General features: G+C 44.6%; 2 protein-coding genes across 5 annotated transcripts in view; both read left to right on the top strand.

Moving 5' to 3' along the window:
- NMRK1 (nicotinamide riboside kinase 1) overlaps positions 1–6825 on the top strand; it is a 39300-nt gene extending 32475 nt beyond the window's left edge. The window contains exon 10 of one of the 3 annotated variants that reach the window (XR_004683516.1): positions 6671–6756. Coding sequence is in view for 1 of the 3 variants with exons in the window: in XM_035029037.1 (XP_034884928.1) it covers positions 6671–6678 (8 nt within the window). In the remaining 2 variants the exon portion in view is untranslated. Of the gene's footprint in view, positions 1–6670 lie in introns of all 3 variants that reach the window. The other 2 variants (XM_035029037.1, XM_035029040.1) reach the window with 2 other exon arrangements.
- CARNMT1 (carnosine N-methyltransferase 1) overlaps positions 6798–12945 on the top strand; it is a 66672-nt gene continuing 60524 nt past the window's right edge. For both annotated transcript variants that reach the window (XM_035029034.1, XM_035029033.1), the window contains exon 1: positions 6798–6879. The gene's annotated coding sequence lies outside the window, so the exon portion shown is untranslated. The remainder of the gene's footprint in view (positions 6880–12945) is intronic.

Here is a 12945-nt window from a genome sequence, read left to right on the forward strand (position 1 = left end):
TATCAACAGTAGGTGATAGTGTGGTGTAGCGTAGAGTAAGGATCAAGTTCAAACTCCTTAATATGGCTTCCAGGGCACTCCCTGAACTAGCTTCCATGTGCCTCTCTATTCCCATTGCCCATTGCCCATCACTCAACCCATTGCTGTTCAGTGGCATGACCTCCTCTCCTCAAACTTACCGGGATCCTTCCTGCCTCGTGGTGGGCACACATGCTGCTCCCGATGCTCAGAGCAAACTTGCACCCCCCTCCCCTCCAATCAGCCTGCCACCCCCTGCCCCTCCTTCAGAGTGCCCTGACGTCCTACCTCAGGGAGAACTTCCCTCTGTAGATGCTCGCAAAGCTCCCCTACTTGTCCTCCAGAGCACTAATCACAATTGGAATTACACTACCATCGCTCATTTAGAATCGCTCATTTAGCGCCGGTCTCTCCAGCTACAGAGAAGCTCCATGAAAGCAGGTCTTGCCGCTGTGACTGAGTTACACACGCATCTCTGCGAACCAGCACAGTGTCTAACACATGATGAACACCCCAAAAAATATTGGGTACAAAAGCAAATTTCTATTACATCAAGAATGAATTCACATACAACCAATATATTTTTTGAGTAGTAGCTTAAACTCATCGGGTTTTTTGTTGTTTTTGTTTTTTTTAACGTAAGAAGAAAGTTCAAGGCAGGCAGTCCAGAGTTTGCACGTGGAGTTGTCAGATTCAGGGGGAAAAGCAACACAATTAGAGGACACACAGTTAAATTTGAATTTCAGATAAACTATAGTTATTTATAAATAACTTTAGTATAAATAAGTCCCAAATACTACATATGTGAGACTGTTGTTTTTCTGAAACTCAGATTTACTTGGGTGTCCTATATTTTGTCCAGCACTTCTGCTTTTGCACAACTCAAAAATGTCAGAAAAAAAGCCAGGGTTGTCCATCCTTGACTTGTGGCCCTATCACCAGGAGGTCCAGGAAGGCCTTGAGAGTTCCCAATGTGGGCGCCTGGGTGGCTCGGTTGGTTAAGCGACTGCCTTCGGTTCAGGTCATGATCCTGGAGTCCTGGGATCGAGTCCCACATCGGGCTCCCTGCTCAGCAGGGAGTCGGCTTCTCCCTCTGACCCTCCCCCCTCTCATGCTCTCTCTATCTCATTCTCTCTCTCAAATAAATAAATAAAATCTTTAAAAAAATAAAATAAATAAAAATAATAAAATAAAATACTTTTAGGTGCCTGGGTGGCTCAGTTGGTTGGACGATTGCCTACGGCTCAGGTCATGATCCCGGAGTCCCGGGATCGAGTCCCACATCGGGCTCCCTGCTCAGCGGGGGGTCTGCTTCTCCCTCTGACCCTCCCCCCCCATACTCTGTCTCATTCTCTCTCTCTCTCAAATAAATAAATAAAATCTTTAAAAAAAAAAAAAAAGAAAGTTCCCAATATAGTGTCAGCTATCAAAGCAGGAAGATGAGGGTGGGGGGCACAGATAGCCCATGCCTTCCAAAATCTCCCAACAGTGTCCCCAGCAGACTCCAGATGTCTCTGGAGCCAGGACTGGCTCACATGGCCACTTCTCACTGCAAGGGAGGCGAGACAGAGACTGTCATGACAGATTTGAACCAATTATGATTCATTGTCTGGGGATGTTGCCACGGGAACAAAATCCTCTTTTAGTAAGGAAGGAGGAGGGAACAAATGAGCAACCCAAAGTGCCTACCGCAACATTTTCTCTGCCTACCCTTCCTGGCCATGATTTTATCAAGCTTGGATTGCTCGAATTCCAAATTACTGTTCTCAAAACAGTAGGGATTTTTTTTTTTTTTTAGAATAAAAGTCTAGGGATGCCTGGGTGGCTCAGTCCATTGAGCGCCTGCCTTTGGCTCAGGTCATGATCCCAGGGTCCTGGGACCAAGGGAGTCTACTTCTCCTTCTGCCTGCAGCTCACCCTGCTTGTGCTCTCTGTCTCTCTGACAAATAGATAAAAAGTCTTAAAAACAAAAAATAAAATCTAGACATAATTTTTTAAACATCATTTCCAAGAATTTCTGAAATACCCTCTTCTCCCCAACCCCCACCCCCACCCCCGAGGGATGTCCCTGCTGATTGAGGATCATTCCACTTGACTTTTCTCCCCATTTCAGCATGCGAAACTAGGTCAGAGAAAGACTCTTTACCTTGAAGGGGAGATGAAAAGGCTTAAAGGACATTAAAAATAGAAATAGTCATATCCCTTTGAGAGGAAATAAGTATCTTTTTGCTTACTACTATCAGAAATAAATCAGGAATTCAAAATGAAGACTACCTCATTTCTCATTTCTGGCTGTGCATTTTCACACTGCAGTTCCTCTTGCCCACACAGTTGATGAGACCTTATATCTATTTCAAAAGGCAGATGCTCTTTATATATTGAAGGGAGCAAACCTGTTGACATGTCCACTCTGTGCATAAGTAACCTCAATCCTTTTAGGTGAATTTGTTGTAGGAAGGCTTCATCATACTTAATATCAGAGGAAGGAATCACAAAGGAACTTTATACGGACTGTCACAGTAGAGGGTGAGATTCAAACCCAAGTTAACCTTTTAAGGCCATGCTCGGGGTAGTGCACAGAATCACAAAATGTTGGAGCAGGATCAGCTGGTCCAACCCTCTGTATTTCAGTATGGAAATTAAAACCGGAGCTGGTGACCTGCCCAACCCCATGCAGCTAGTTAGTGGCGGGATGAGAGCCAGGTCACCATCCCCACACCGCTCAAATAGGCGCACACACACACACACACATTTTTTAATTTCAAAGCAAGAAAGGGCAGAAAAGTCATCTGCCAGACTACGTCATCTGTCCTCTCTCCTTTGAAGACTGCAAATTGAGGAGCCTGGGAAGACAAGGGCTGAGTCAGGGAAACGTGAAAGTTTCTGCTCTGGGCTGTTGGAGCCTAGTCAAGGAGACAGTTCTGCTCACAAGCAGTGGGAAGCTAATGTGTGCTCGGTGCCACTATCTGGCTGGGCTGACCTTAGGCTTGAGGCCCTAGCTGCTCTTCCAACAGTCCATCCGTGGTGGAGAGTTAGGGAAGAGCAAGGATATGGAAAAAGTAGAACAGGCGTTGCGCTCATTTTTTTGCAAACACACAGAAATAGAAAGAAATGGCAATAGCAGGTTCAGGGATCTAATCAAGGGAGTGTGACCTGCAAAGAAGAGAACATCAGCTTTCTTACCAAAGTGAGCATATCTGATAAGTGCATGCCCACGAGTCCAGAAACACGTCGTCAAGGCGAAAGTGGAGATATAATAATATGCTCCCTGCGCGCTTCCAGATCCCAAAGAGTTAGGTCACGTTCTTCAAGATTAAAAATTGAAACTAAGGGCGCCTGAGTGGCTCAGATGGTTAAGCGTCTGCCTTCGGCTCAGGTCATGATCTCAGAGTCCTGGGATGGAGTCCCACATTGGGCTCCTTGCTTAGCCAGGATCCTGCTTCTCCCTCTGCCTGCTGCTCCCCCTGCTTGTACTCTCCCTCTCTCTCTCTCTGGCAAATAAATAAATAAAATCTTAAAAAAAAAAAAAAAATTGAAACTAAAGCTCGGATAAAGAAATCTGTATTGACTCTTCCCTCCAAGCCTGCACAAGATCCCAGAACTTATTGTTATCCCAGTGGTTTTCAAACCTTAGCATGCACCAGAATCACATGGACAGCTTGTTAAAATAGACGGCTGGTCCCCAACCCCAGAGTTTCTGACTCAGTAAGCCTGGGATAAGGCCCTAGAATTTGCATTTCCAACAAGTTCCCGTGTGATGCCGACAGTGCTGACCCAGGGACCACTTTCAAAACGACTGCTCTACAGAGGACCAACAGCAGCTTGCAGACCCAGGACAGGCCCCGCGGAATGTTACTTGGACACTACCAGCCTGAAAGAATCAGTATTATCAGCCCCTAAAGATATTGCCGAATCACACTCGTGCTAGTTATAGGTTTTATCACTCCAAATTCTTCCTTTTTGCCTCCTCTGTAAAAATTAATCTGGGCCCTTTACATGTTTTTCCCGGGCGCCTGGGTGGCTCAGTTGGTTAAGCGACTGCCTTCGGCTCAGGTCATGATCCTGGAGTCCCGGGATCGAGTCCCGCATCGGGCTCCCTGCTCGGCAGGGAGTCTGCTTCTCCCTCTGACCCTCCCCCCTCTCATGCTCTCTGTCTCTCATTCTCTCTGTCTCAAATAAATAAATAAAATCTTTAAAAAAAAAATACATGTTTTTCCCTTCCCAGGGAAGGCTTTGTCAATAGAGGGTGCTGGAGAGACATGGCAGAAGAAAAGGGTTTTGCTCTTGGTTCTTGTGGGTTGGCAACTGTAGCCAAATACCTCTGGGGAGGCACCTCCCCACTGAGCCGCTTGTCCACAGCCCCTAAAGGGGGGGTGGTTCCCAAAGTTCTAGAGGATGGATTTCTAGCAAGCTTTGTCAGCATGACACCAAAGCTACTTTCCAGCCATTCCTGAGCCTTGGCAGTGCCGTCTCCAGTGAGGTTTGGCTCTCATTCGTGACCACATAAATATGAGGTTTTGAGAGGTAAAGTAACTACCCAAAGTTCCACGGCTCACGCTTGTTGGAACCAGGTTTTGGAACCCAAGCAGGGAGCTCTTAACCACCATACTATACTGTCCTATAAGGCGAGTCCTAGAACGCTGTGACTTGGCTTGCTGTCGCCATTGCACTTGGCCTGCAATCACACCTGCAGGCTCTTGGTCGCCCACTTTATATACCACGAAAGGGCTTTATAGTTCGAAATCCAAGAACCAATCAACACAATAGTCAGCTGGCTGAGGAGTGCCCGGGATCTTCCGCTACGCAATTCAAAACACCATGTTCAACACACTCCTTGAACTTACCTGCATGCGTGAGTTGCTTCTGTCTCTCTCTGGGCAAAAGGCACACCCAGTGGGAACTCTGGTGGGACTTGCTCATCCTAGTTTTCACTTTTTGTCTCTCTTCCTGTTTTACAAATTGGGGATGTGGTAGAGGAAAGCACAAAGGCAACAGAGATCGATGACATCAGCACTTGAAGCTATTTTGTTTAGATCTATGCTGATCTTCATGACTTCTCATTCTGGTCCAATCATACTAATAGGCAGTATATAGATGCTTATTGGATTTCCTGATTAAAGTTATTTGCCTGACTTTTAAAGTTCTTAGGAGATAACCTAGCTTTAAGAAAAATACATTCAATAATAAAAATAGCTATCATCTTGGGTCGCTGGGGTGGCTCAGTCGGTTGAACAGCAACTCTTGGTTTCAGCTCAGGTCATGATCTCAGGGTTGTGGGAGCTCAGGCTCTGAGCTCAGTGTGGAGTCTGCTTGTCCCTCTTCCTCTGCTCCTCCCCTCCCCCGCCCCCATGCTCAGGCACTCGCTCTTGCTCTCTATCTCTAAAATGAATAAATAAAATCTTTAAAAAAATATCAATCACCTGTAGATGCTTACCATATACTCGATTGAGGACCTATTGTGTAGCTAGTCTACAGAAATAGAAGATTTGGGCGCCTGGGTGGCTCAGTTGGTTAAGCGACTGCCTTCAGCTCAGGTCATGATCCCAGGGTACTGGGATCGAGTCCCGCATCGGGCTCCCTGCTCTGCGGGGAGCCTGCTTCTCCCTCTCCCACTCCCCCTGCTTGTGTTCCCTCTCTCGCTGTGTCTCTCTCTGTCAAATAAATAAATAAAAATCTTTAAAAAAAAAAAAAAGAAATAGATTTGATGGGAGAGTTGACATCTATATTAGATAACCAAAGGTATTATTATTGCTTTTATTTATCTTTTTATTTACTTACTTATTGAGAGGGGGAAACAGAGGGGGAGGAGGGGCAGAGGGGGAGAGAGAGAGAGAATCTTAAGCAGACTCCACCCCCCAGTGCAGAGCCTGCCGTAGGGCTCGATCTCACGACCCTGAGATCATGACCTGAGCCACAATCAAGAGAGATGCTTAACCGCCTCTGCCACCCAGGGTCCCCTATTATTGCTTTTAGTAAACCACAAACAGCATGGAAAAGTAATCTTTACTTGCAGCTGGAAACCTTGACTCAAATCACATTTAGGCATATTTGTAAATTATAAGAGTGTTTAGAAAGTTTGAGGTCGTTAGTAAAAGGGATGATGTGTGCAGCCTGAAAGTCATTTATGTCTCCCAAACACTTCGAGGAGCACAAAATGCTTCCCATGTCTGTCCTTCCACATCCATGAATTTTAAGCCAAGCTTAAGAAGTATTACCCGACTTGACAACAAAGGAAAATGAGGTGCCAAGTTCCTTGAGGTCACCAAAGGAGTCTGCATCAGAGCCAGGTGTTTTTTTTTTTTTTTAAAGATTTTATTTATTTGACAGAAAAAAAGAGAGATAGCGAGAGCAGGAACACAAGAAGGGGGAGTGGGAGAGGGAGAAGCGGGCTTCCCGCCGAGCAGGGAGCCCGCAGCAGGGAGCCCAACGCGGGGCTCAATCCCAGAACCCTGGGATCATGACCTGAGCCGAAGGCAGACGCTTAACAACTGAGCCACCCAGGTGCCCCCGGAGCCAGATTTTTAATAAAAATCAAACAAAGTTAGACAATCCCAGAGAATTGGATTTATTTCTGTATAAATTGTGAACTTGATTTCTTTTCCAATCCCATATACTTTCTTCTGTCCTCTTTTTTTTTCTTTCTTTCCAACAGGCTTGTAATGAAGTGCTCACCAAAGCAAAAAGCAACTCATGCTGAGGGCACAGCAAGTGTGGGCTTGCGGTGACAGGGCCCTCTGGCTTTTGGGGAGTTCCACGCCGACAGAGATGAAGACAAGTCAAGGATGCAGCTCACGGCAAAAGTGGCAGCCATGGCTGGTCATGCTGAACTGTGAAGCAGCCAAATGGAAAGCACGTGGGACTGTGAGTAGGAAAACCTAGGTTTTCAGTCCAACGCTGATGCTTGGCCACGGGCATGCCATTTAACTTCTCTGAGCCCAAGGAAGTGAAGCCTCTCTCAAAATTGAAATTCTTAATACTGACCTCGTGGTATTTGGTGAAAAGGGTTAATGAATATAAAGCACCCAGGCAAATGCCTGGCAGTTGGTGGGTGTTCACTATTATTAGCTCCATCTTTCAGTCCCAACCCTCTTGACTCCATCCTACAAACCTAAGATTGTTCTTAAGATCAAATAAGGTGTTAGAAAATTGTGTGATAGAATCTAAAGGGCTCTGCAAATGTTAAAATGTTATTATGACAGATGAAAACCCAGGCTTAGAGGCAAGTCACACATAACCCTTGTGTTTTTGTTTTTTTTAATTATTATTCTTTCCCTTTCAAGACCTCATTCGATACACATTTTAATCCTTTCACCCTATAAAAAATGAATGGAACATATGGTATGTTTGCTCTGGGCCTGAAACTCTATATAAGGGTCTTCAGCCTTTGTAACAACAGATGATCTGACCTATGAATACCATGCCCCTTCTCCTCCTCAAAGAAACCTTAATCCCAGCCATTATATTGGATCAAGCTGTTTCTGCCTTGCTCTCTTAGATTACTTGATCTAGGGAAAACCAGCCAACATATGGTGAGAATATTCAAGCAGCCCTGTGCAAAAGCCCATGTGGCAAAGAGTAGGACCGCCTGCCAATAGCCAGCACCAGCTTGCCAGCCATGTAACTGAGCCACCCTGGAAACAGGTCTTCCAACACCAGTCAAGCCTTTAGGTGACTAAAGCTTGACCGACACCTTGATTTCAACTTGGTGAGGGACTCTAAGCCACTCCTAAAATCCCTATCCGCTGTAACTGTACAAGGTCACGGTGTTTTAAGCTGCTACATTTGGGGTAAGTGGGTGATTTGTTATGCAGCATAGATCATAATATACAACCCACTCCAAATTGTCAGCTGAGGCTGATTTGTGTTGCATTTCTGCCACTTCCAACCAAAGGCATTTTGAATAATAGATCTGAATCACTTGGGATGGGTCCTGGGCATCTGTATTTTTTTAAAGCTCTATAGATGAATTTGATGTGCAGTTAAAGACTTCTGTTTTATCGGGAAGTATCAGCTAAAATGCATTTTTTCCTCTACGATGCACTGTAAGAGTTAGGACTAGCTTTTAGGCCGTTGGAAACTCAGGGGCACATCCCCATCTTTAGGAAAATCTGGTTTTCTTCTCCCCTCTATCTCTAACATAGAAATGAGCAAGAAAGATTCATCTTCACTACTTTCCTCTTGAATTTCCCTCTTGGCTTCACTCTTTTGACTTCAGAACAAAGCCAGTTTATATGAAACACTCCTTGGCCATGGGAAAATTTGCAACGGCTCCCATGACATTCTGTTGTAAACCCTCCTTTGACCCTGACTCGGAAGCACTGACTCTTTCATGCAGTGTTCCACAAACATTTGTCAAGTACATATGAAAATTCTGTTTTACCTGGAGAAAATGAGAGTCGTGACGAGATGCTGACACTTCTGTCTTGCTCAAACATACACAACAAAGATGCTGAATTTCCAAACCTGAAACTTGAAAACAAGAGTAAAAGCGTGGCTGAGCATCTCCTCCTTCTTTCTGTATCTTTTTTCCACAGATGTTCAAACAGCCTCTTATAGCAGCCACATGCCAGCAAATTATTATTTTTTAAATCTTAAGAAATCTGAATTACAGGGGCACCTGGGTGGCTCAGTGGGTTGAGCGACTGCCTTCGGCTCAGGTAATGATCCTGGAGTCCTGGGATTGAGTCCCGCATCGGGCTCCCCGCTCAGCAGGGAGTCTGCTTCTCCCTCTGACCCTTCTTTCTCTCCCTCTCTCATTCTGTCTCTCAAATAAATAAATAAAATCTAAAAAAAAAATCTGAATCACAAAGACTTTGGCCACCAACTGAGAGGGGCATCAACGATCGACTTGTTATCCTCATATCGAAGTAATTATCCTCAGTTCCTCTTCTCACTTCACTTATGGAAACAGCTCCCAAATCCTATTAGCTTCACTTCAGAAATCCCATCTTCAGACGTTCATCCCCATCCCTATAGCCACAGCCTTTGTTCAGGCTACCTTCACCCATCATCTCTTAACCAGGGACTTGACCACAAGCTCCCTCCACTCCAACTCATTCTGCACCCAGCTGCCAGAGTCATCCTTCCAAATTGTAAGTTGTATCATGCCACGCCCTTGATGAAAAACTCCGTGACGTCACATACCCCCTAATATGATACACTGGGAAGGGCACATTCCCTTCTCTGGTATTCTTGCCAGAGTTGCAGAGCCGCAATCTCATCATGAGAAAACACTAAATAAGCCCAGCTGAGGGACATTCTATGAAACAAATGGTTAGTATTCATCCACAGTGTCAAGATTATGACAGAAGAAGGGGGGCGGAGCAAGATGGCGGAGGAGTAGGAGACCTGGATTTCGTCTCCTCTCAGGAATTCAGCTGGATAGGGATCAAACCATTCTGAACACCTACAAACCCAACAGGAGATTGAAGAAAGGAATAGCAACAACTCTCTCAACAGAAAAGCGACCACTTTGTGGAAGGTAGGATGTGCGGAGAAGTGAATCCGAGGCGATATTCGGGAGGATAGACGGCGGGGGAGGGGCCTCCGTCGGCCGCTTCTGGCAAGTGATAAAGCCACGGAGCACAAAATCGGAACTTTTAAAAGTCTGCTCCGCCGAGGGACGTCACTCCGGTGGCTGAGTGGGGGGTGGGACCCTCCGGGACAGTGTGGTCTCAGGACCCTCGGGGTCACAGAAAGACCGGGGGTGCCTGAGGGCGGCAGAGCTCCCAGGGATCGGAGCGGGGAAGCCGGCTGCAGAGGCGGAGCCGAGGTTCTCAGCTCCGGGTTGCCATTGACCGTGATCCGCGGCACAGACGGGCCATTGCTCCTCCAGCAGGGACCCAATAAGCGGCAGATCTGGGGAGACTCACCTTCCTCCCCCGGGAGGAGCCGCGCGGGAGGGCACCGCAGGGATCTGCTGGGTTTGGAGACTCCCCCCGGGGTCGGGTGCCAGAGACAGAAACGCGCGGTCACAGGCCAGTTGAGCACGGAGTGTGGCCGGAGACCGGGGAGACGGGAGTGACTGGCGGCTTTTCTCTGGGGGCGCACTGGGAAGCGGAGCCCCGAGTTCTCGGCTCCTCCGGGGCGGAGATTGGGAGGCCGCCATTTTCACTCTCCGCCTCCAAAGCTGTACGGAAAGCTCGCAGGGAACAAAAGCCCCGGAGAGCAAACGCGAGCAGATTCCTTAGCCAGGAGGGGGCAAGGGCGGGGCAATTCCGCCTCCGGCAGAGACATTTGGAAACCACGGCAACAGGCCCCTCCCCAGAAGATTGGCGAGAACAGCCGGCCAAGACCAAGTTTACCGATCAATGAGAACGGCAGAACTCCAGCGCTAGGGGAATAATGCACATAGAATTCACGGCTTTTTTACCATGATTCTTTAATCTTTCAAAGTTAATTTTTTTTAACTGTCTTTTTCTTTTTTCTTTTTTTTTTTTTTGAATTTTTCTTTTTCCCTTTTTCAACCAACATTTTATCAATCCCTTTTTTTAAAAAAAACATTTTTATTCTTCATTTTTAGAGTCATATTCTATCCCTTCATAGTAGTTACCTGTATTTTTGGCATATATATATAAGTTGTTCTCTCTTTAAAATTTTGAGATAGTTTCTTCTAACAGATTAAAATATACCCTAAATCTCTAGTATATGGTTTTTTCTACTCCCCTACCTGATCACATTCTCTCCCTTTTTTTTTCTTTTTTCTTTTTTTAAATCCTCTTCTTTCTTTTTTCAAACAACTTCTTATCAATTCCTTTTATAAAATTTTTTATAATTTCCATCTTTACAGTCATATTCCATCCCTTCATCATATCAACCCTTATTTTTGTACATATATAAGTTTTTCTTTCTTTAAAATTTTGGGAGGCATTTTCTTCTAAAAGACCAAAATACACCCCAAATCTAGTGTGTGGCACTGATCTATATACCAGCCTGATCATATTTGATCACATTCTGGTTTTTTTGGTTGTTGTTGTTTTGTTTTGTTTGTTTTTATCTTTATCTTTTTCTTTTTCTTTTTTCTCTCTTTCCGTTTCTTTTTCCACTGCTTCAGGTCTTTTCTGATTTGTTTAGAGTATATGTTCTCGGGACGTGGTTACTCTGCTAGCATTTTGTTCTCTCATTAATCTATTCTCCTCTGCACAAAATGACAAGACGGAAAAAAATCACCTCAACAAAAAGAACAAGAGGTAGTACCGACTGCCAGGGACCTACTCAATACGGACATGAGTACGATGTCAGATCTAGAGTTCAGAATCATCACTTTAAAGATACTAGCTGGGCTTGAAAAAAATATGGAAGTTATTAGAGAAACCCTTTCTGGAGAAGTAAAAGAACTAAAATCTAACCAAGTAGAAATCAAAAAGGCTATTAATGAGGTGCAATCAAAAATGAGGGCGCTAACTGCTAGGATAAATGAGGCAGGAGAGAGAATCACTAATATAGAAGACCAAATGATGGAAAATACAGAAGCTGAGAAAAAGAGAGAGAAACAACTACTGGATCACGAGGGCAGACTTCGAGAGATAAGCGATACCATAAGACGAAACAACATTAGAATAATTGGGATCCCAGAAGAAGAAGAAAGAGAGAGAGGGGCAGAAGGTATAATGGAGCAAATTATAGCAGAGAACTTCCCTAATTTGGGGAAGGAAACAGGCATCAAAATCCAGGAAGCACAGAGAGAGAACCCCTCTCAAAATCAATAAAAATAGGTCAACACACCGACATCTAATAGTAAAACTTACGAGTCTCAGAGACAAAGAGAAAATCCTGAAAGCAGCTCGGGAGAAGAGATATGTAACTTACAATGGTAGAAACATTAGATTGGCAACAGACCTATCCACAGAGACCTGGCAGGCCAGAAAGGACTGGCAGGATATATTCAGAGCACTAAATGAGAAAAATATGCAGCCAAGAATACTTTATCCAGCTAGGCTGTCATTGAAAATTGAAGGAGAGATAAAAAGCTTCCAAGACAAACAAAAACTAAAGGAATTTGCAAACATGAAACCAGCCCTACAAGAAATCTTGAAAGGGGGCCTCTAAGCAAAGAGAGACCCTAAAAGTAACATAGACCAGAAAGGAACACAGACAATATACGGTAACAGTCACCTTACAGGCAATACAATGGCACTAAATTCCTATCTTTCAACAGTTACCCTGAATGTAAATGGGCTAAATGCCCCAATCAAAAGACACAGGCTATCAGACTGAATTAAAAAACAAGACCCATCGATATGCTGTCTGCAAGAGACTCATTTTAGACCCAAAGACACCCCCAGATTGAAAGTGAGGTGGTGGAAAACCATTTACCATGCTAATGGACACCAAAAGAAAGCTGGGGTGGCAATCCTTATATCAGACAAATTAGATTTTAAACCAAAGACTGTAATAAGAGATGAGGAAGGACACTATATCCTACTTAAAGGGTCTATCCAACAAGAAGATCTAACAATTGTAATATCTATGCCCCTAACATGGGAGCAGCCAATTATATAAGGCAAATAATAACAAAAGCAAAGAAACACATTGACAACAATACAATAATAGTGGGGGACTTTAACACCCTCCTCACTGAAATGGACAGATCATCTAAGCAAAAGATCAACAAGGAAATTAAGACTTTAAATGACACACTGGACCAAATGGACTTCACAGACATATTCAGAACATTCCATCCCAAAGCAACGGAATACACATTCTTCTCTAGTGCCCATGGAACATTCTCCAGAATAGATCACATCCTAGGTCATAAATCAGGTCTCAACCAGTACCAAAAGATTGGGATCATTCCCTGCCTATTTTCAGACCACAATGCTTTGAAACTAGAACTCAATCACAAGAGGAAAGTCAGAAAGAACTCAAATACATGGAGGCTAAAGAGCATCCTACTGAAGAATGAATGGGTCAACGAGGAAATTAAAG

The sequence above is a fragment of the Mirounga leonina genome, unplaced genomic scaffold, assembly GCF_011800145.1.
Source record: "Mirounga leonina isolate KUSES-001 unplaced genomic scaffold, KU_Mleo_1.0 Mir_224, whole genome shotgun sequence".
NCBI lineage: Eukaryota > Metazoa > Chordata > Mammalia > Carnivora > Phocidae > Mirounga > Mirounga leonina.